Source organism: Gavia stellata, chromosome 6 (assembly GCF_030936135.1).
Source record: "Gavia stellata isolate bGavSte3 chromosome 6, bGavSte3.hap2, whole genome shotgun sequence".
Taxonomy (NCBI): Eukaryota; Metazoa; Chordata; class Aves; order Gaviiformes; family Gaviidae; genus Gavia; species Gavia stellata.
The window spans coordinates 265648-285160 of record NC_082599.1 but is presented as its reverse complement, the minus strand read 5'-3'; the positions used below and the strand labels follow the sequence as shown (position 1 = coordinate 285160).

Below are 19513 nucleotides of genomic sequence, written 5' to 3'. Positions count from 1 at the left end.
AATGGCCTGTGGTTAGAGTTCAAAGCAGGTGGTCTGTGGTTTTCGTGTGACCTGAGCTCCGCCAAGGTAAGTGAGCGCGCTAAATAATGTCCACTAGATGCACAGTCCTTACCCAGGGGCAAGAAAAGAAGAAGTAGATAAAGGAGAGGAGGAGGAAAAAAAGGTAAAATATCTCACACTGCCCTGTATGTGGATAAAATACACATATGCAGCACTCTGGGGGTGATTCAAAATAACCTCCAAAGTAGGTACAGACAGTACAACTTGGAGCTAAATAAAGTAAGAATGGGGAAGGAGCTTATATTTGTGAAATCCGTGGGACTGTGAGCTCAACGGATGATTGTACCCTGGTATTTAAACCATTAAAGAAGGCAACTTTACTGGAGTCAGAGTTGGTTTTAGTTTAGGTCGCATGTGTTCCCATTGTAAACCCTGTTTTCAGAGGCACAGAACATTGTCAGACTTTGCAGCTGCCTTATGTCCACCTAAGGCTTACTCTTTGTGGAGCATGTACGCAGATGTGACGTCCTGTGTGCCCGGGGAGGTTGTGCAGTCTCCCTCCTCAGAGATGATCCAAAACTCTCCAGACACAGTCCGGGGCAGCTGGCTCTGGGTGGCCCTGCTTGAGCAGGGGGGCTGGACAAGACGACCTCCAGACATCCCTTCCAGCCTCCACCGGTCTGTGGGTCTGTGATTCTGTGAATACAGAATTTGTCAGTATTAAAAATGTTTCTCCAAGAGCTGTAAATCTTCAGAGATGCGGTGCAAAGATTGCCTAGAAGCAGGTATTTTGTCCTCAATTAGGAACTTTTTTTTTTTTCTTTGTCCCCTGGAAAATACGCTGGGATTTGATCAAAGCTTTGGAAGTTGGTTACTGGAAGCTGTGGAGCACTTAATCTCCTCCTGGGCTGTCAAGAGCTCCTGGCAGCATGGTCTCTGCTTTTCTGTGCTATTTTTTCTTCACTTTCCAACTGTAATGTTCTCCTAACTTCTATTCTTGTATGAAATTTTACTGGTAAAGAGACTATCCAGAGATGGAAGAGTAGTTGAGAACAAGCACAGGGTCTGTTAACAGGTTTAGAGCTAACTAAATGCAAATAACCAGCATTAGTACCACACTGACGGCTGAGCCCTAAATCAAGCCCTTCAACGTCGGGAAATCCTGAAGCGCAGGCGACGGGCCCCCGTCGCCTCTGCCAGCTTGCGCTCCTTGCCTGCCATGTTCGTGGCAGGCAGTGCTGTGCGCAGAATTGGGCCTGACCAAGCCGACCGGCCTGGGAAGCGAAGCCCCGCGCCTGGACCTCCGTGGACTCGAGCGGTGTGTTCTTCATCCGTGTCCCGACGCAGGGTTTGCTGTTTGTGCATCGTGCTCGCCGTCTCCCTGGTTATGTCCTGGAAGACCAAGAGGACGCCTGGGAAGTGCCAGCCAAGGGCAGCTCGTCTGAGAACGTTTTGGATATGCCTTCCAGAAGCATCTCTCGTATGCCCAGATATTTCCGTGGCGCTTTCCTCCCACCTTCTTGTCCCCTAGGCTTTCTTTGGAGACTTCTTGCAGCCTACCGATTGAACCACTCGGTCCAGTGCGCGCCAGGCAAGCCAGGAGAGGGGTCCACCCAGTGCACGCTGCTGTCCCGCTCAGCACCCCACGCTGACGCAGGTTTTTAAGCGGGGGCCCTGACGGCTCTTGTGTTCTGCTGCAAAGATAATCCCTTTAGTGGCACAGATGTGGTCAGGGGCAGCGATGAACTCATTTGTCTGTTTGAGCCATCCCTCCTTTGCGTAGGGTGAGAGGGTGTTGCATGTACGGGCTCCACCTTCCACGGTCGTATCACAAGACTTCTTTGGGCCAAGCATCCTACGTCAGGCCTTATCCTGGGAGGCAGGCAGGGAAGAGGGGGAATGTAACACTACTCCTGGAAAGCCGCAAGCAGGGGAGGGGGACTCGCCTTCCTGAGCACGCCTGAAGAAAACAACTCATGACTGAGATGAGAATAGATTGTGACTGATGTGCATGAAGGCTAAGAATATGTTAAAGGTATAAGCAATACGTGGATATAAAGAGAGTAAACGCTTCTTTCGATTTGTAAAGTGTTGCTCTTAATATAAAAACAGTCCAAGAACTGCTTTGAGTAGCAAAGGCACCAGTGCCTCAGAAAACCGTCCGTAGCGCATTGGCATGAAATGGGAGCACGGGCAGGCCTTGGCAGAAAGAGAGATTCGCCGCGGACAGCTTAAGGTCACGGGGAAGCGCGCCCCGGCAGAGGTAGGCTGGTTGTCAGCTTCCGTGTCGGCTTCAGCGTTGGGATCGGTTAGCTCTCTGATGGAGGGGGTGGTCACGTGAAGCTGAACCCCAGCTTTTGGAGCTGGGTAGGGGCATGGGCGTGAAGTGGTCTTGCTGATGGACGCTAAGACAGCGCTACGTGTTTTTACTCTTTGTAACAATTTCTTTCTCAACTTGGAGTGAAAACTCAGATGTATTAGCGTTGCTTACTGAATCTTTATTTTACAGTTAAGTCCTCCTTCTTGTTGGGGCAAGATGAACCGGGTTGGAAAATTCAGGGTGCATTGCGTGGAGGTAACTAGTCACAGCAGAGCGGGAAGCACTGGCACTCCTGGCCAGCTGCACCCTGAGACCTGAGGAGGGAACCCCAAAGTGGGCAGCCAGTTCCTGGCGCGGTCTAAAGGCCCTGTGTAAAATGGGCATTCTCTGGTGCCCCTCTGGGGAGAAATCCTCTCTAGTGGGCACCAGTCGGCGCCTTCCAAATGCAGCGGAAGCCAAAGGACACCCACGCTTGCAGGTGCTGGTGGGGTTCGGCAGTACGAGCCCTGCCATGGCCCCGTCCTGCACGGCTCTGCCCGCGCTCCCGGCAGAGCCGAGCTCCTCTGTCCCTCCCCTGTGTCTCTGCCACAGCCAGGGCTGTTCCTGCATGGTCCCAGCCCCGCCGTGGTGGGGGCAGCCCTGGGCTCTCCTGTCCCCGCTGCCGGCAGCACCCTCCTCCGCTCCCCGCCAGTGGGGCAGGGGCTCCTGCCCGCCCTCCCGTGCGGGACACGGCTGTGCTGCCAGGCCTGCGGTCCACCTTCCGCAGTCACATCTCCCGGTCTCCTGGGAAGGATCGACACCGTCGGCCATCACCAGGGCTCGGGTGGCAGTTCAAAGGCCCCCCCACCTTGGTGCCGGCTACGCGTCCAAACCACTTGCACGTCTTCAGTGCCAGCTGGAGCTTTTAGGGACAGTTTTGGCGTTGGCGTGGCCCCGGTGCCGCAGCTGGCTGTCAGGCACCCGCGCCAGCGCTGCGGAGGCTGGAGGGGACGGCGGGGCGCACTGGGTCGCGGGCGCTTGGGAGGGCACAGTCATGCGAGGGGCGCATGGTGGAGACCCGGCATCCCCTGGGATGTGGAGAACTCACCCGCGTCCCTGTCCCACCGGCCCCATCTCCCTTCCTCCCTCCCGCGCGGGCTGTCCTGCGCCCGCGGCGCCTTGCCCAGGGCGTGCCCTGCCTGGCCGGTGCAGGGTGTCCCCGGGACACGCCAGCCCCTTAGGCTGCGTTACAGTGAGGATGCACGCGGCTCACGCTAGAACTGTCCTGACGGACTCCTTCTTGGCATTCTCCAACTTTTGGTACCTTAACTTCATAATAAAGACTTTTTTTTTTTTTCCCTTTAATACATTTTTGTAATACAGCTAAAAGGCCCATCCTTTTCTGAAGAGAGGACCTTCTGCCCTATGTCTCATCAGCAGATTTATACCCTTGATCTGGTGAAGGGCTGGGCCAGCCGAACACCCTTACTCTCCGAGCGAGTCTCCTGTGTCAGGAGGTGGGAGGCACCGTGGGCTGGGAAGACACTTGGCTCTTCCCTGGGCACTTAGGGTTTGCTGGGATGCGGGAACAAGGCACTTGTTCCAAGAGCCGGTGGGTATGGCTGGTGATGGGCAGCGTGAGCACAGGAGAGGTGTCCTGGCGCTGCGATTCCCCAGACCTAATACTACAGCAGCACCGGGTGCCAGGAGAAACTCGTGCTGCAAACCAGGCTGCATAGAAATAGGCACATATGCTTACCCTGTTCATGTCAAAGACTTCTAGGGACTTTGAAGGACCCATCTGTGCTTGTCTGTTTAATTTTCCACAACTAGAAATGAGACCACCAAGAGCACCTAGGTTAGTCAGAGCATCCCCGCGTCTGGGTTTCGGAGTCAGATTGTGTCCTGAAAGGACAGTGATACTTGCTAAAGGTCTTTTTTGAAACCGCTAGTGGAAGTTCTCCACAAGCAATGGGAACTGTGGAGGCTCCTGAAGTCTCAAAGGAGGAGCACAAGTGGGTATTGGCCTTTGGAGAAAGCTGAGGAAGAGTTCTTGGCGGTTGCTGCTCGGTGTCATAAATCCCCGGTCAGGTGAGATGGTGCTGGCTGTGGGCCGGTGGTGGAAACACCTGTGTTCTTCTGGGTTTCTGGGCTGGAGCGGTACTGGGGCAGCTGCTGGGCACGCTGAGCACGGGCAGCTTCCGTCGACTGCAGCTGGAGCGGACGGTGCCCAGCAGTGCCCCAGGTGAGCTCTGGGCACGTGGCTTCACGGGGTGACGTGGGCACCTCGCCAGCCAGAGCGAGCAGCACTTCACAGTGTCTCCTGTGCCAGGCAAACCCAAATGGTGGTTGGGTTGGAGAGGGCAGGAAAGGGATGTGCGGATCTCGCTGCCAGGGCTTCAGGTCGCTGTGTTCTGGGTATAAATCGGCTGTGAGTATGGAGCCTGGCAGCGTGTATTCACTGCACGTGTGGCGTTGCTGGTTCAGGTGTCTCCTTCAGATCCCTGCAGGTCTTCATCCCACTGGAATACTGCTTCTCTTGCGCCCTTCTTCAGGGATCCCCAGCTGTATCTTTACTTGTAGTTCAGCAAGCTCACCCTTTCTGCTTCTTTGCCCCATCTGTACCTCATTACCTGATTCAGTGTGTGTTTCTGGCTTGAAGAATGAGGACAGCTCTTATTCAAAGTGCAGGCTGGATGAAAAGGAATTTTTTAGTGGGGAAGGACAGATGGTAGCACAAGAATACGGAGACAGTGTCAATCAGCGTGAGAGCCTGGTCTCAGCACAGCTGCAGCCCTGAGCTCTTGCTTTGCAGAGGTTTGTAGGGACCTACTCCAAAGCAGTCAACACAGGGGAAAAGGGCATGAAGCAGACTGCCTGAAAATGTGGTACGGGATGCCTGTGCACGTGCTTACGCGCACACTTAACGTGGGCACGCACAGAGCGCACGAGCCTGTTCCTGACACTGCATTGCAGCTGAGCAATGTAAGAGGAAGCCAAGCAGCTGAACACTGGAAAACCTGCCTCCAGAGGAGGGGTTGAAGTGTAAGGAGAAATCGGCCGAGATTGCTGAGGTGGTTGTGGTTGCAGGCAGCTACGTGGAGGCTCAGTTTCCGACAGCAGAAGGCTGTCTGATCTAGCAGGCAGAAGCAGTGCAGATGCTCTACCTCAGCCAGGAATGCTGAGCTGATGCAGCAGTCCCCAGTGAGGTTGTCTGGCCAGCGTGGCACAGGCAGCCGGGCTGCGTGGCTTGGGGATGGGACTACAGCAAACAACGCCTGGGAGAGCCGGAGCGTGGTGTTAGGGGAGGAGGTTCAAGCAGAAAGCTCTGCCTGTCTCTGCAGTGGCTCAGCGTGGGGCTCTCCAGCTCGCGGGGGACCATGAGCCTCCCGTGGGATTTGCTGCCAAGCGGTGCAGGAGAGCAAAGGTGGCACCGGTGCCTCTGGCACGGAGGAGGCCAAGCAGGAGGAGCCGAGTTGGTCTCATGCAGGGGTGTGAGCTTAGGCACTGGAGTCTTCTACGTGGGGGCAGAGCGGGAAGGGTGATGCTGCTTGATTGCCTTCGCCCTGAGGAACGGTCTGACATGAGTGTCAGGGCAGGCTGCGTGTGAGCCCTCCTCCTCCTCCTCCTCCTCCTCCTCCTGCTGCAGGATTGCTTCTGTGGCCAAGGGAGAGCATTTTCTTAAGTGTGTCTGTGGTGGTGGAGGCACTGCTTGGGGTGGAGTGTCTTGGCTGGTGCTCATGTTTGCTCTGAAGTGTCGCGGGTCCAGCTCTCCCCTGGCTGAGTTCTGAGCGCTTGCACTGATCCGCAGCTCCAAGCCGGAGCCAGCCAGGCTCCTCAGGCACGTGCAGGAGAGCCCTCGACGCCCTGCGTGTGGGTGGCTTGCCTCTCCCCTCGGCTTTTGTGCCAGATGGGGCGATGGGGAGCCTGCGCTGGTCTCAGCCGCTCAGCAAAGCGCCTGGGAGCCCAGCCGGGGCCGAGATGGTGCTGGGTTTCCAAGCAGCTGCAGGATTTTTGCCGGGTTCGTGCTGACGCCTAGCAGCGCGCTTCGTTGTCGCTTCCAGAGCAGATAACCCGGGAGCATGTTTGCACAAGGCAGGCGGGAGGAGAGCACCGTGCCATTGCCGGCGCCTGCCTGGCCGCTGGTGCTGGGGGAGCGTGGCGGCAGCGGGCCCCCCCTCCGCCCGGCCCGGTGCGTGTGCTCTGCCCCCCGATGCTCTGCCTCTGCAGAGTGAGGGATTGGCTCCCCCAGGCCGGGGTTGCTGAGCCTGCTGTGATCATGTCACGTCGGGCTCCGTCGATGTTAACATCTCATTATCTTTGTTACTGTAATTACATTATCCGCTGCTTTATGCAGAATTATTCTCCGAGGACTAATTGATGGATCCATGTTTAATTCATTAATCATTAGCATCAAATTCGACAATTACAGTGCACACTGATTGTGGAATTTCAAATGTAATGAGGGAAGAATTAACAAAGAAAAGGGAAAACCTGTTTCCCTGGCATACCGCTGCTCGCCATGGGGGACAATGACATTGAGGGAAGAAGAGGCAGCAGAGAGCAGGGTGGCGCGGGTCATGGCAGACAGGAGGCTGGTGGGATCATCTTGTGCCTTTCTCCTGGTTGTGGCTGCACAACGTATTCTTTAAGGTCAGAGCAGGGTCATTCATCTCCTACGAAATGGGTATTTGGGTACTGAGGAGGAAGAGCTCAGCTCTCACTTCTGGAAGAAAGTTGCCTTCTCCACCCTGCAAACAGCCCGTGGGTGCAGGAGCAGCACGTCTCACCCTGCCGTGGCAGGTTTCTGCGGACACCAAGAACATCCCCAGTGGACACACACGCTCACTCGGCAGGGAAGGCCGGCTGGTCAAGGTGTGATATCCTCAAAACGAGCTTACTGCCCCCGTGATTTGCCCGTAATCCTGCGGCTGGTCTGTTACCTGCACGGTGTGTAGGACCTGCTCTTAAAACCTATGGCTACCTCTCGCCATTCCAGTATTTCCTACCCTGAGGCAGGAATCCTGTAACGCTGCTCTCTTTATTTTGGTGCCTGCGAACTAGTTGGCAGAGAGAAGGCCAGAGCCGTCTTTCCAGTTCTGCCCCGTCAGCCAGTGGATCTGCTCATCTCAAGGACCAGGGCTGGTGCAGCATCCCTACACAGCTGTTTGGGTGCCAGATGTGGATACAGTCCTTCTCTCCCTCTAGACATGCTACCACAGGGTCTCCTTGCTTATGGAAGTGGGCAGCCTCTGCTGCATATTTCGGTGGCCCTTGCCACTCTGCTCAGGCTGAGGATGTAGCCAGGCCTTCCCTGTGCTCCTCTGCGCAGGGCCATGTGCTGCTGACTGGGAGCCTGGTGTTAAAACCATGGCTGGCCCTGATTTCCGCTAGCTCGCTTTGCTTTCTGTTGCGTCCGACTGGAAAAGTTCAACGTTAGTTACTGTTGTTCAGCCAGGGGCCAAGAACTTGGACGTGGGGACGCCAAAGCTGAAAGGAAGAGGATGAGGGTCTGTCTGTGATGTTTGTCGGTGTGGGACCTTTATCCTTCCCAACAATATGTTAAAGGGTTGCTTGTAGTCTGAAGTTGAAGCAGAGATCAGAGATTTAGTAAAATTTATCTGCAATTAATACTTTGCATCATGAATCATGTATAAAATACTGCAAATTCATATGTATATCAAAATATTATAAATTCACTATAACATTCATACAGTAACATCTCGCAAATGTTTATCTGGCTGCCTGAAGTAGGAGGATGAATCCAAATGTGAGGTTGGAGCCGTGGCCTTCAATGCTTTGCATTGAGTAGAAGCTAGAAATTGTTGGGACTTCCCGGGGAGAGGAGGAGTGCATCAGGAACGTGAAGGGGTGACACGAGGTAGGACAGTTCCAGCAAACCTTGGTGCCCAGTTCTTGTCGTGGATGGAAGCCTGAAGGACCGAGATACGCTGGGTCAGCTTGAGGTTATATTTCGCCAAATTTGCTAGGCATATACTAGATTTACGATGGATGTCATATTTCCAAACGTTCTAAGTCTGTTCTCTCAGCTGTTATTATTTCTTTCTATAGAAGGAAAACTGAGGCAAAGAGAAGATAAAGCCAACATTGTCAAAAGCATCCGCTAACTATGTGCCCCCAGTTTACAGCATAAGAATTGCTTTTTCTTTCCCAAGAACTTAGCCTTTTTTTAAGCCTTTAAAGTGTAGATGTGAGCAGTGAGCTCCTGTTTATCAGTCTTCAGAGTCTCCACCCGGGCACTCAGAAGAGGAGGAACACATTATTAGTGGCTGGTTTTGACAAGTGTTGGTATAAGTGACTTGAACAGTAGTTCTGGGAATTTTGCAGTGGTGTATGGATTAGATCCCAGGTCCCCAAAGGAGATGTTCAGCTCCTTGCCCTTGGACTGCCCCTGCTTGCCCTGCTGCCTTCTGCGTTGTTCTTTTGGGCACCTTGATTCCGCAAGAAATCTTTCAGAAGTCCTGAAGGTAACAGACCACCTCACTCCTCATCGTCATCCCCATCATCCTCAGAGGCGTGCTGTCCCTAAGCCTGCCAATTCCTCTCCAGCCCACCGTCCTTCCCGTGGGCAGGAGATGTGCAAGCACTGGCCTGTGCAGTGGTCACCTTTGGGCCCGGACGAGGTGGTGCATGTGTAGAGCTGTTGGTCGGCACCACCGTACTGTGCTGAGCTCTTTCCGCTGTAGACCAAGGGGATGGGATTTTCCGAGCAGCGGTGGGTGAAGACATGCCAGCCTCACTGTGCCCATTGCCCGGGGTGCGGGGAGCGTGCTGCCGACCAGTTCCAGCCCGGTCCGGGGAACTGGACATCCTGCAGAGGTGGCAGCACGTTAGGAGCAGCGCTGCAGCAGGCGTTCTTGTTTAGTTTCATCCATTTTCTGTGCTCAGAGACCGCTCAGGCGCATGAACCAAAGGCGCTGGCCTGGCCTGAGCTAAACGCCGGTGCATACTGGACTCGGAGGCTGCGCTGCCCGTCCATCGCTCCCTGGGCTGTGTGCCGATGCAGAGCGCAAACAGCGCTATCCGCTTGATCCAAGTCCTTCCTGCCCTGCCCAAATCACTCACGTGGGTCCATTCTGAGTGCAGGACCTCTCCCGTGGCAGGGTGGTCAGTTGGCTAATGTAGGGTTAACCCCCTGGTTCGGAGGAGTTTACCTCTGCCTGTGGGTTAGTCACCGTTGGCTGTTCCTGCACAACCTCTCAGTGGGAGACTGGTGATTTCAGGATGAGCGTCCTCTCCCTGCTCAAGGGACTCAGTTGCCTGTAACATCTTTGGGGGTTTACAGTATTCCGTACTCCATAAAAGCGTTAATTTTCTGTGTGTTTCAGAGAGTCCATGAACCTTGGCTCATCCCCAGCTTTTGGTAAAGGCCACAGGGTCTCTGTGGACGTGCTAGTAGATACCGGAGCCAGGAGCGAGGTGCTTGCCAGCCATGTCTCCGAAGGCTGGCCGTCCTTCCGCCACCTCGCTGGCTGTCAGGCTCCAGCGTTATGCAGGGCCGTTGCACTTGGGAGACTCAGGTTGTCTCTTTGGTTTTGTTAGGGACTCCTGGGGTGACCAGCAAACTGCTGCTCACGGTCTCTCAGTTCTCCCATCTGTACAACAGGGCTGGCTATGCAGAGCATTCCTGCTTCCCAGAGGGACATTGCAGCCCTGGCCCTGCGACACGCTCCCGTGTCCTCCCCACAGATCCCAGGGACAAAGCACAGCACTGCATCACGCTTCCTAAATTGCTGAGCAAGGCCACTGTCGCAGGATGTTACCGGGACGTGCCATGTCACGGTGGCAGTAGTATTTACGGCATTGCAACAGACTGCATCCTTAGGTTTTACCACGGTTTTGTCTCCCTTTAGAAGGCCATCTGACTCACTCTAGCCTGTAGGTAGGCAGCGGAATGATTTTTCCAGAATGAGTCTGCCCTTGTGGGCGGAAGGAAATGCTTTCTACCAGGGATGAAATCAGATACGCTAAGGTGTTTGAGGTTTATCTGGAGTGGCAAAGGTGTATACCAGCACTGCAGGTCTGAATTGGGGCATGCTGTGGCACATCAGCTGAAACTGCTGATCTGTTGGTTGTAAAGTGGAAAGGCACACTGAGCCGCTCAGCTGAGATATCCTGGACTCTGCGTGAATATGCAGAGTTGTTACTGAGTTGTGCAAATTGGATTGTGTTTGCACCAGCCAAGAGAGGAGAGCTGCGGGGGTATCTGTGAGGCAGAGCGGCAAGGAGCAGCTCGGATGAAACCCCACAGCCTCTGTACAGTCTGTAGCAGCTCCTTGCCTGCCGGTCCACGTTCCTCCAGAGTCTGTCCTCATTGCATCTGAAGACCATTTTATCTGCGCTTGAGCTATTATGTGAAAATACTGGTAGCCTATTCAGTCATACAGAAAAACTATTACTGTTGTATCATTTTCCAGCTTTACTGATGACTCTGCAGACGTTTGCAAAGATGCTACCGTTCTCAGAGAGTTGATGACGCAACCATCTTGAGCGTATTAAGTAGCTTCATCTATTGCTTGGTTTCCAGAAGGGCCTCACGCTCCCCTTGTCAGAACATGACTCCTCTATGGAGCAGACGAGCCAGGAATCGTGCCTGGGAGCAGAGCTGCCTGCTCCCACCATTCCTGGGAGCCGCAGAAGCTGTCGCCCCGCCATGAAAATGAGGTTTCGGCTCCTGCCCCGTGGCCAGGGTTCGGTACAAGCATGGGGAGAAAGGCAGCACCTTCTTGCTTCAGACCTGCTCTTCTTTTTGCAGGCTTCCTTTGCCAGAAATCTGGCTGCCATTCTCCATTTTGACCTGCCAGTTGCCAGAGGTTTCTGTCCAGAACCGGTTCTGTCTTTGCCCGTCTTTTAGATAGCTGCTCACCCGTCCCTCTGCTCTGTATGTCCGCACCCAGAGCCTTGCTGCTCGGGAGGTGTGAGCACTCAGCTCACTAGACTTGTAGGCTGGGCGTCATGGACACGCTGTGTTGTGGGTTTTCTCAAAAGGCAGCTTCGCTGGTGTAGGACAGACTGCTCTGGCTATTCCTCTTCCAGTTTTCACGCTCATCCACAGCTGCCTTCCAGCGTATCCAGCCCTCCCACTTGTTACCCTTTCGACCGCAGCAGTGGTGTCACTCACACACGGTCAGCCGCCACGTTCTCCAGGAGTATGCAGGGTAAGCGTGCTGGGGTATGGATTGTACCTGTGACCTCGGGCTTCACTCAGACTGCGGAGCATCGCTCGGGTGAGCTGCCGTCGCCTGACGAACGCTGGGCCCCCAGGAGATGTAGGACCTTCTCGGGTCTCTGCTCCGTGCTGCCCTCCGGGGAGCCCAGCATCCCCAGCACCCCACGCTGCGTCTTGCCTCCAGACGCAGGGCACGAGCCCCCGCGTCCCCAGGAGAATTCTGTGGAGGTGGCCACAGTGTTGTGAGAGCATCCAGTGCGCTGGCCCCAGCGATGCCGTCACAGCCGCGGCTTTGCTGTGCATCCGGGGGTGGGTGGCCCTCCCCCTTGTCCAGACCAGCGAAGGAGCGAGGCTGTGCCCGGGTTGCCGTTGCTCAGACCCATCTCCCCCGCACGGAGCTCCTGGTCCTCGGGGCGAGCGGTGCCGTTAGCAGTGCGGGCGGGGAGAAGCTCGCGGGAGGAATCGGAGCACGGGAGGGAGCTGCCAGTGCCGGCTCCCCTCCCCACCCCGACTCTCTCTGCCGTCCCTGATGGGAAACCAGAGATTGATTTTCTCCAACCCAACAGTATAATCACTAACCCTAATTAGAGATAATTACTGGGACTTGATATACTTATTACTTGCTAGAACACTAAAGGAGCTGTGCATTGCAGGGCTGAACAGGGGAAAAGGCCTCAGAGAAAGCGAGGAGGGGAGGAGCAGAGAGGAGAGGAGAACAAGGCAGACAAAACACTCTGATGATCAGAGCCCTGCCCGGGGATGATGGAAGTGCCGAGGGAAGCCAGATGGGCAACGCAGCTTCGTCGCGCAGGGGCAGCAAGCCAGAGCCATCGGCTGCAGTTGTAGTTGTACGCATCCTGCATTTCTGAACATCTGGCTCTGGGTGTCTTGCACAGGGCACCTGGAAAAATGAGGAGGGTGTAATTAGTAGCCACCTGTAAAAAATCTCAGTATAAACAACTTGCCCCACGTTGCCAAGGAAGACCGGGGCGACGGGGTAGCTGGTATTCTCCTGGTCTGGACTAAGGACCTTTTCCAGAAAACCATGCTTTCTCTTCCATCCAGACCACACTTGTGCTGCAAAAGGAGAGGGGCAGGAGAGCAACTTTTTACAGGCAACAAACTCGTGGCCCTTCTGCTGTCACCCAGTCTTCCTGCCAGCTCATCCCTGCTTGAGTGCAGGCTGCCGCTCCTGTTCCGAGTCCCCCTTCCCGGCCGCTCCTCTGCGGCTCTGCGCTGCAGGCGCGCCGGTCGGTGGCTGGGCTCTCCTTTCTGTCGCGGGGCAGTGAGGCGTCTCAGAGGAAAGTGCAAAACCCCGTTGCTAGCAGACGAGGGATAGAGTCATCCTGTTACAGGCTTGCTCCAAACAGGGTTTTTCGTACCACCAAACTTGTTGTCGTTAAGGTCCTGCCCGGAGCCACGGGCTGTGTTTTGGCTCTTTGTTCCTGGCAGGAGCAGTGCTTGCTCTGCCCCCTCCCAGGGACCTGTGCCGAACTTCAAGCTGATCCACGGTCTCTCTTGGTATTGCGCACACCGGGTGGTTGTGTTGCTCGGTGCCAGGCAGCCTCTGTGGACAAAGCGAGCAGGGGTGGATAAAACACGTTAGGAGTGATTAGCTTTAGAAATGGAAGTTATGTAAGAAAATACAACGCAATTGTAGCATAAGCTGAATGGCCTTTTCAGTTGCTAGCATTCGTGAGCTGTGTGCAAATGCTGGTTTGTCATCGTTCACTGCAATACTTGTCCAGGTCCACACTTCTGCAGCAAACCCAGAAAGTTCTGGGTCTGCTTCCTTCCTCCCTGCCATTTTCTATCACTCGGCTTCCCGCTTCTGACTCTAAATGCAAATGGTGATTCGTATCGTTGCAACCTGTCATGAGCGCCTGTCTCCCACCGCTGTCTCGGTGATCTCTTTTGGACTTTTCAGCTGCACAGTATCTCTTCTGGTTTGTATTTTAAACAGTATTACTTGTACATTTTCTGCAGCTTATGATTCAGGTTTGTACAGGGGCTGTAAGTGACACCTCTGGTCACATTAACAGACCAGGAGAGAGATCCGAAACAAGGACCGTCTTTCCTTCATCCTCTCCCCACTGCTCATTCCCAGCACTTCGGTCTGTGTGTCTCAGAAACAGTTTCTGAAGTATTTCACTATAACGTGTTGGAGAGTAAATTACATTAGCACGGTGATACTCACCAAAGGACTTTTAGCCAAGTGACACTAAAGCTTCCTTACACCTTCTGAATCCTACTGGTTCAAAGAAGCAATGCAGCCCCCATGGAAAACGCCGTAGTTACCCTCATCCAAGCAGATGGGGAGAATGAATCACAAAACTAAAATTTGGTAGTGGCTTAGGTAAAAGTAACCTTGACTTCGTTGTGTTGGTGTTCAGGCAGAGTAAAATTCAAATCAGAGATAAAGTGTACTAAACACACACACACACAGAGACACACACACACAAAAATATATATCCGAGCCAATTTCACAAAGCTGAAAGCAATTATGAGCCAGATCATTTGGGAGAAAGAACTTCAACAGAAAAAAAAAGTGAAGCGTAATTAGGAGTTTTTAAAGAACATTTTACTGGATACCAAAAAGTTAAAATCAAAAGGAAGATTGCACTGCTTAAAAATGTATTAATCTGGGCTAAGAGGAGACATAAACTATTCATTCTCTCTCTGTCCAGATAGCAAAGAATGCACAGGAACAAAAGAAAGTGGAGGGGAGCGAGCTGTGTTGCGCTAACGTATTTTGTACATCTGTGTAACTGTATATATATTAAAAGCAATAAAAATAACGGCCACGTAATAAGGTAATCGATAAGTATTGAGCAGAAGTTGAAAGCTCCAGTAGGCAGATAGTTGATGGCACCAGTGCGGTCCTGCATGGCCAGCTGGAACCACGGGTGGAGGCTCTCTCTGCCACGTAGCCCTTTGCCAGAGCTCCACAGACTAACATCCGCCGTGAGTGATTAATGATGAGCAGCCCTCAAAGTGACCCTTTTGGCTTTGTGGGAAGCATTCCAGCTCCTGACATTCCCAGACTTGCTCTGGTTGCAGCCGCACAAAGGGTTTGTTTCACCGTTTGCTCTGGGTTTGTTGTTCGCGGAGAAGTTGTGCACCTTGTGCCTGCCCAGCTTCCCCAGGCCACGCTTGGTACCCGTCAAATTTAGGGAAGAAGTGAAATACATTTAGCAAATTGTGCTGTTGACCAAGAACTTGGAAACAAAGTCACCAGTGAGGTAAGAATACCAGCACGCCGCGGCTGCTGGGCACGCCGCCTTCCTCCATAGGGACATCAGTGTCTCAGCTGACGGGAAGACCGACGCTGCCTGCCACGTCTGAGAGCTTCCTAGTTTGCGGACTTCTGCCTGAGTCTGTCATCTCTGCCGCCTTTCTCTTGGAGGGAAAGCTCTCTTTCCTTCTCTTTCATAGCTGCTTTACTTGAAAAAAAGACAAGTCTTCCATCTTGGTTCCTCCTCCAACACAGGTCCAGATGTTGAGCTCAAAGCAGCTCCTGTGTCCTCCCTGGTGCTTTTTCCTGTTCTGGTCTCAGCGGTGCGGCGTGGAAATGTGGCAGCGTCTCCTTTACCACCACTCGCTGCGTCTTGACTTTACGCTCATCTTGTGCCTTGGACTTGGTGAGCTTCTGCTGAAGTGGCTGCCTTGTCCACAGCGTCTCCGTCTCTGTAATACAGTACTTTTAGCCTGTGAATCATGAGAACAGTCGCTGTTCATACACCTTACCAAGTTCCTAATCTTCAGCTTTTACATGTTCCATGGAGACTCTACATAACATACAAATGAAAGTGATGGATTTAGTATCTGAAGCTCATTTCCCAGCTCACCTTCCCCCCTCTTGGCTAGTTTCCGGAGCCTACATTACCGTGGTTGCGCAAGGGGCTACAGAAAAGGGAAGCAGCAGGGTTAAAGACAGTGAATTTTTTTTTTTTTCAAGTTTATTAGGAACTAATGAATCCTAAAACCAGCGTTCGTTCATTCCTGGAAGAAAATAGTAGAATGGTTGCTAAAGAAAAAAAAAGAGCAGTGTTCAGTGAAGACTTCTGTTTGGTGTCTGGCAAGAGGCAAGATGATGTGTCTTATCACAGAATGATGAATTCTTCATATTCCAACTGTAATTAGGGAGCATATTAAACAGCAGGTAGGAGATTTAGACATGTTTGAATCAGCAATTCTGAATTATTTAATTCAGGAATTCTAGAAGATGTGGTCAAGGTCTTTGCGAAGTGTTGATGGTGACTGTCAGTTTTGGGACGGAGAGGACTTCCAGAGAGCTGAAGTTCATGGATTTCACATGTCCGCAGTATCAGAATGAAACCAATAGGTTGGAAAGGGCTCAGAGAATAGCTGTGCAAACGATGAAATGCTCGCAAAATGCACCTTGTCGTGAAAGGTTCAGGGAGCTCAATTTGTTTAGTTTATCGGAGAAAAGGTTAAGAGGTTATTTCAACACTGTCTGTAAGTACCTGTGTAGGAACAAAAATGTGGTAATGGAGAGTTCTTTATCAGATAAAATATACCAAGATCCAGTGACTGGTAGCTGAAGCAAGACAATTCAGACTAGAAATAAGGTGCCAATTTCAACAGTGAGGGTAATTAACCACTGGAACTACTTATCAAGAGTTGCTGTGATTTCTCTGTCAGTGACAATATTCTAATCAAGATTAGAAGATTTTCTAAAAGATACGTTTTAGTTCAGGCAGGAGTGAATTAGTGGAAGACCTATGGTGTAATTTTATGCTATGCAGAACAGAGCAGTCAGTCGGAGGGCTCCTTCTGGCTGCTTCTGGCTTCTTGTCCAGATGTGCTGTCGCTTGCTCTCCGGGTGGATTTGCCTCTTCCCCACGCAACTCCGGCCACCCTTCCGTGGCGGTGGAGCCGCACGGCGAGCGGACAGGCGTGCCCCAGCAGGCTCCACGGGCTCTGTGTGGGTGTGTGGTGCGGTCAGAGCACAGGCTGGAGAAGGACTGAGTAGCTGCGGCTGCCCGCGGTTCCCGGGCTGTCGGCGTGCTCTTGGTGCCTGAGGATTTTGAGGGGCAGCCGTGGCTGCAGTACCTGTTCGCAGGCTTCTCCAGTTTGCTGGGGTCCTGCGAACTCTGCGCGGGGAGTCAGCCACCATCTGAACCAGAGGTGAGTCTGGTGTGTTGGCTGGAGGTGCCTTGGCTCTTCTCGTGGGCCGCTGAGTTTCGGCTGGGAGACGGGAGTATAAAATGGCAACCGTGTCGTGGTCAGCTCTTCCCGTCCTGCTGCAGGCAGCTTGGCTTTTCAGTCCTCCCAGAGATGTCTGGGCTGCGCAGAACTGTTTCTTCTGGCGGTTCGTACCCACCACGGATTGGCTTTGGTAGGAGCTGGGGTGTTACATAGCCACTTACCGCGTGCGTGTGTCCAAAAATGTGCTCTCCAAATGCAGTGCTAAGAAAGGAGGGAGATTCCCCTGTGTCAGAGCATCTGTGAGGCCCAGTGAAAGGCAATGGCTCCCGCTGTGTGCAAGCTGGCAGATCCTGACGGCCTTGCTAAGAAGCAGGGCTGGGAAACCTAGGTCGCCTGCCGTTTGGATCAGCATTTCGCACAGACAGTCGCTGTTGGCAGAGCTGGGAAGGACATCTGTCGTCCCTGAACATGCCCGGCCGTGCTTGTGGGGCTGCATAGGTGCTTGGCGTTGTTGCCACATCCCAAGGAGAACTTGGGATTTGATGTCTTTCAAATGACATGAGTCCATCCTGGTGCTTCTGGTTGATAAGAGCCAGCCTGGGTTTTTTGGCCTCTTTACTGGCAGGAATTGAGTATGTCCAGTGAAACAGCATGCAGTGCTTGGTTCAGAAAACCAACCTGACAGAGACTCTTCTGGCTCCCGACCTGCGCCAGAGGTGGGGGCGGCTCCGGGAAAGGCAGCCACGGGATGCTCGAGGACAGCTGCATTCCTGCATGCATGGCAGCTGACCGCCTGTTGATGGAGAGTGGTGAATTATGTCTTTCGCAGCAGGCATTTCACAGGCAGGCAGCTTAACCAGGCTCACTGGCTCTCACCTCCCCTCAAGAACCAGTTGGTTTCTCGGACTGGAGTAGATTCCCACCAGCTGGAGGTGGGTACCGGTCCAGCCCGCTCCACGCGGCCCAGGAGCAGCAGCTCGGGGTCCAGAGCAGCCGCAGCTGCCCCACGCGCACAGCTTTCGGGGAGGCTTTGAGACATGCTATGGCTGCAGACACCAACAGCGTACTTGAGAGTCAGTACACTAAGGTGACTTGCAGGATTTCTAATTTTTATTTGGGATAAATGACGATCAGTTGGCAACGAGTACCTTAAAGTTTTGTTTAACGAGTAGTGGTAACTGATGACTCTTTCGGACGTGGTTTGGCAGATAGTGAATAGCATTAATCTGCAGTGTGCTATTGGTTTACTGCCGTGCAAGAGAAAACCGGGTTTGCTTCATGCCAGGGTGTCCTCACTGGGCATCCTGCCGTGACCTCCATCACCATCTCATGCCATACGGCTGCAGCCTCTGCTGCAACGTAGCGTGGCGGCAGCGTTCCTTTCCTGTGCCGGAGCAAGGCCTGGCACTTCAGAGAAAAGACCTGTGCTGTCCTTGGCCGTACAACAAGGGGGAATTCCCAAACTGCTCTCCAGCCTGTGCCTCTTTAAAATTTAGCATAGCCCTGTTCCCCCAGGCGAACCCGGTTTCTTCCACGTTGTAAGGACCTGGTAAGCAGCCACCCGTCTGCCCCGGGAGAGCAGTGCTGAGGGGGGACCGACAGTCAGTGGCTCCTCGCAAAAACATAACTGTGGGCAATTGTCTGCCCATGCCCTCGGCTCTGCAGGGCCTCGGGGAGGTCGTGGTATGCAGAAGCACAGACAGAGCAGAATCTAGCTGCCGTCTGACCATTCTCCTGTTGGCCACACTTTAACGTTGAATAAATCCAGCAAGAGACAGCTCTTCCTTTGAGTTATCACCGGGCAGGGGTCTGAGGGTGCGAAGACGTTTTTGTCTTGCAGCCTGCTGTGTGCATTGGCCAAAGGAGGATGAGCCTTCGGGACGCTGTCCCCTTTCTCAGGTTGAAACGGCAGTATTCCTGGGTTGACAGCATCAGACGCAGCAAAGAGATTAGCCCAGGACCAGAATCACTGGTATCTGTCCGTTGTCTGCTGGGGCACAGAGCGTGTCCGTCTGTGCCGCTGAAGCGGTCTCTCGTCCATGTCCTGGCCAGGCTGCAGACGCTCAGCACCCGGGACATGTGCATCCAGGAGAGATCTGGCTTCACCGGGAGCTTGCTCAGCAGTGGGTCTGCGATGCTGGTGGTGGGAGGTAGAGCTGATGTGTCACGGCTTGGTTTCTTCAGTGCTGGTCAGGTTATTGTATGTTCAAGGAAGAGAACGAAGCAGTCCTTTCCTGAGTGAAGCTGTCAGGGATGTAGGTGTTACTCCTATTAAAAAGTATATGACTTAGCATGGCCATACCCTTTGTGTTGCTATTGCTGGCAGTCTGCGGTGGTTCGGAACGGTGTGCTGTGGGATGTGAGCAGGTAGGCTGACAGGATTAGCAGGAATGGAGAGTCACCTTTGTTTTCGGTATCCGTTCCACCTTGAATTCGTTTTTTTCAAGGTGGTAGGTTGTGCGTGAGGAGCTAGGTGAGGTGTCATACCAGCTTTGGGCAGAAAGCGTGCACGCTTCCCAGTTACGCAAGACTTACCTCATCTTGCACACGAGGGATCACATTTGACTTAACCTCGTCGTGCGCATGTGGGATCACATCCGACTTCCCAGCCTCGGCGGTGGTGTGATTCGGTGATGCTGTGACGAGGCAATACTTGCAGAATTCCTCCTCCTCTGGTGTTCCCAGTTAGGAGGCCCAGCCTAGTGCAGACATTCTTGTCATTGGGGTGTGATCCCATGGAAAACAGTACATACTTTCCCAGGATTTTCTGAATCAGGCCCATTAGTTCCAGAGTACATGTCTTTGCATTTCGTACTAAATAAATTTTGTTGTGGCTTTCTTAGCTCACTTTT

The 19513-nt window shown here is 53.3% G+C and overlaps 1 protein-coding gene across 4 annotated transcripts in view; it reads left to right on the top strand.

Moving 5' to 3' along the window:
- AGAP3 (ArfGAP with GTPase domain, ankyrin repeat and PH domain 3) overlaps positions 1-19513 on the top strand; it is a 148956-nt gene that overhangs the window by 103006 nt on the left and 26437 nt on the right. The window contains exons 12-13 of one of the 4 annotated variants that reach the window (XM_059819158.1): positions 1473-1480; positions 12237-12291. The exons of the other annotated variants lie outside the window; for them this stretch is intronic. Of the exons in view, the coding sequence (XP_059675141.1) occupies positions 1473-1480; positions 12237-12291 (63 nt within the window). The remainder of the gene's footprint in view (positions 1-1472; positions 1481-12236; positions 12292-19513) is intronic. 4 annotated transcript variants of the gene reach the window in all.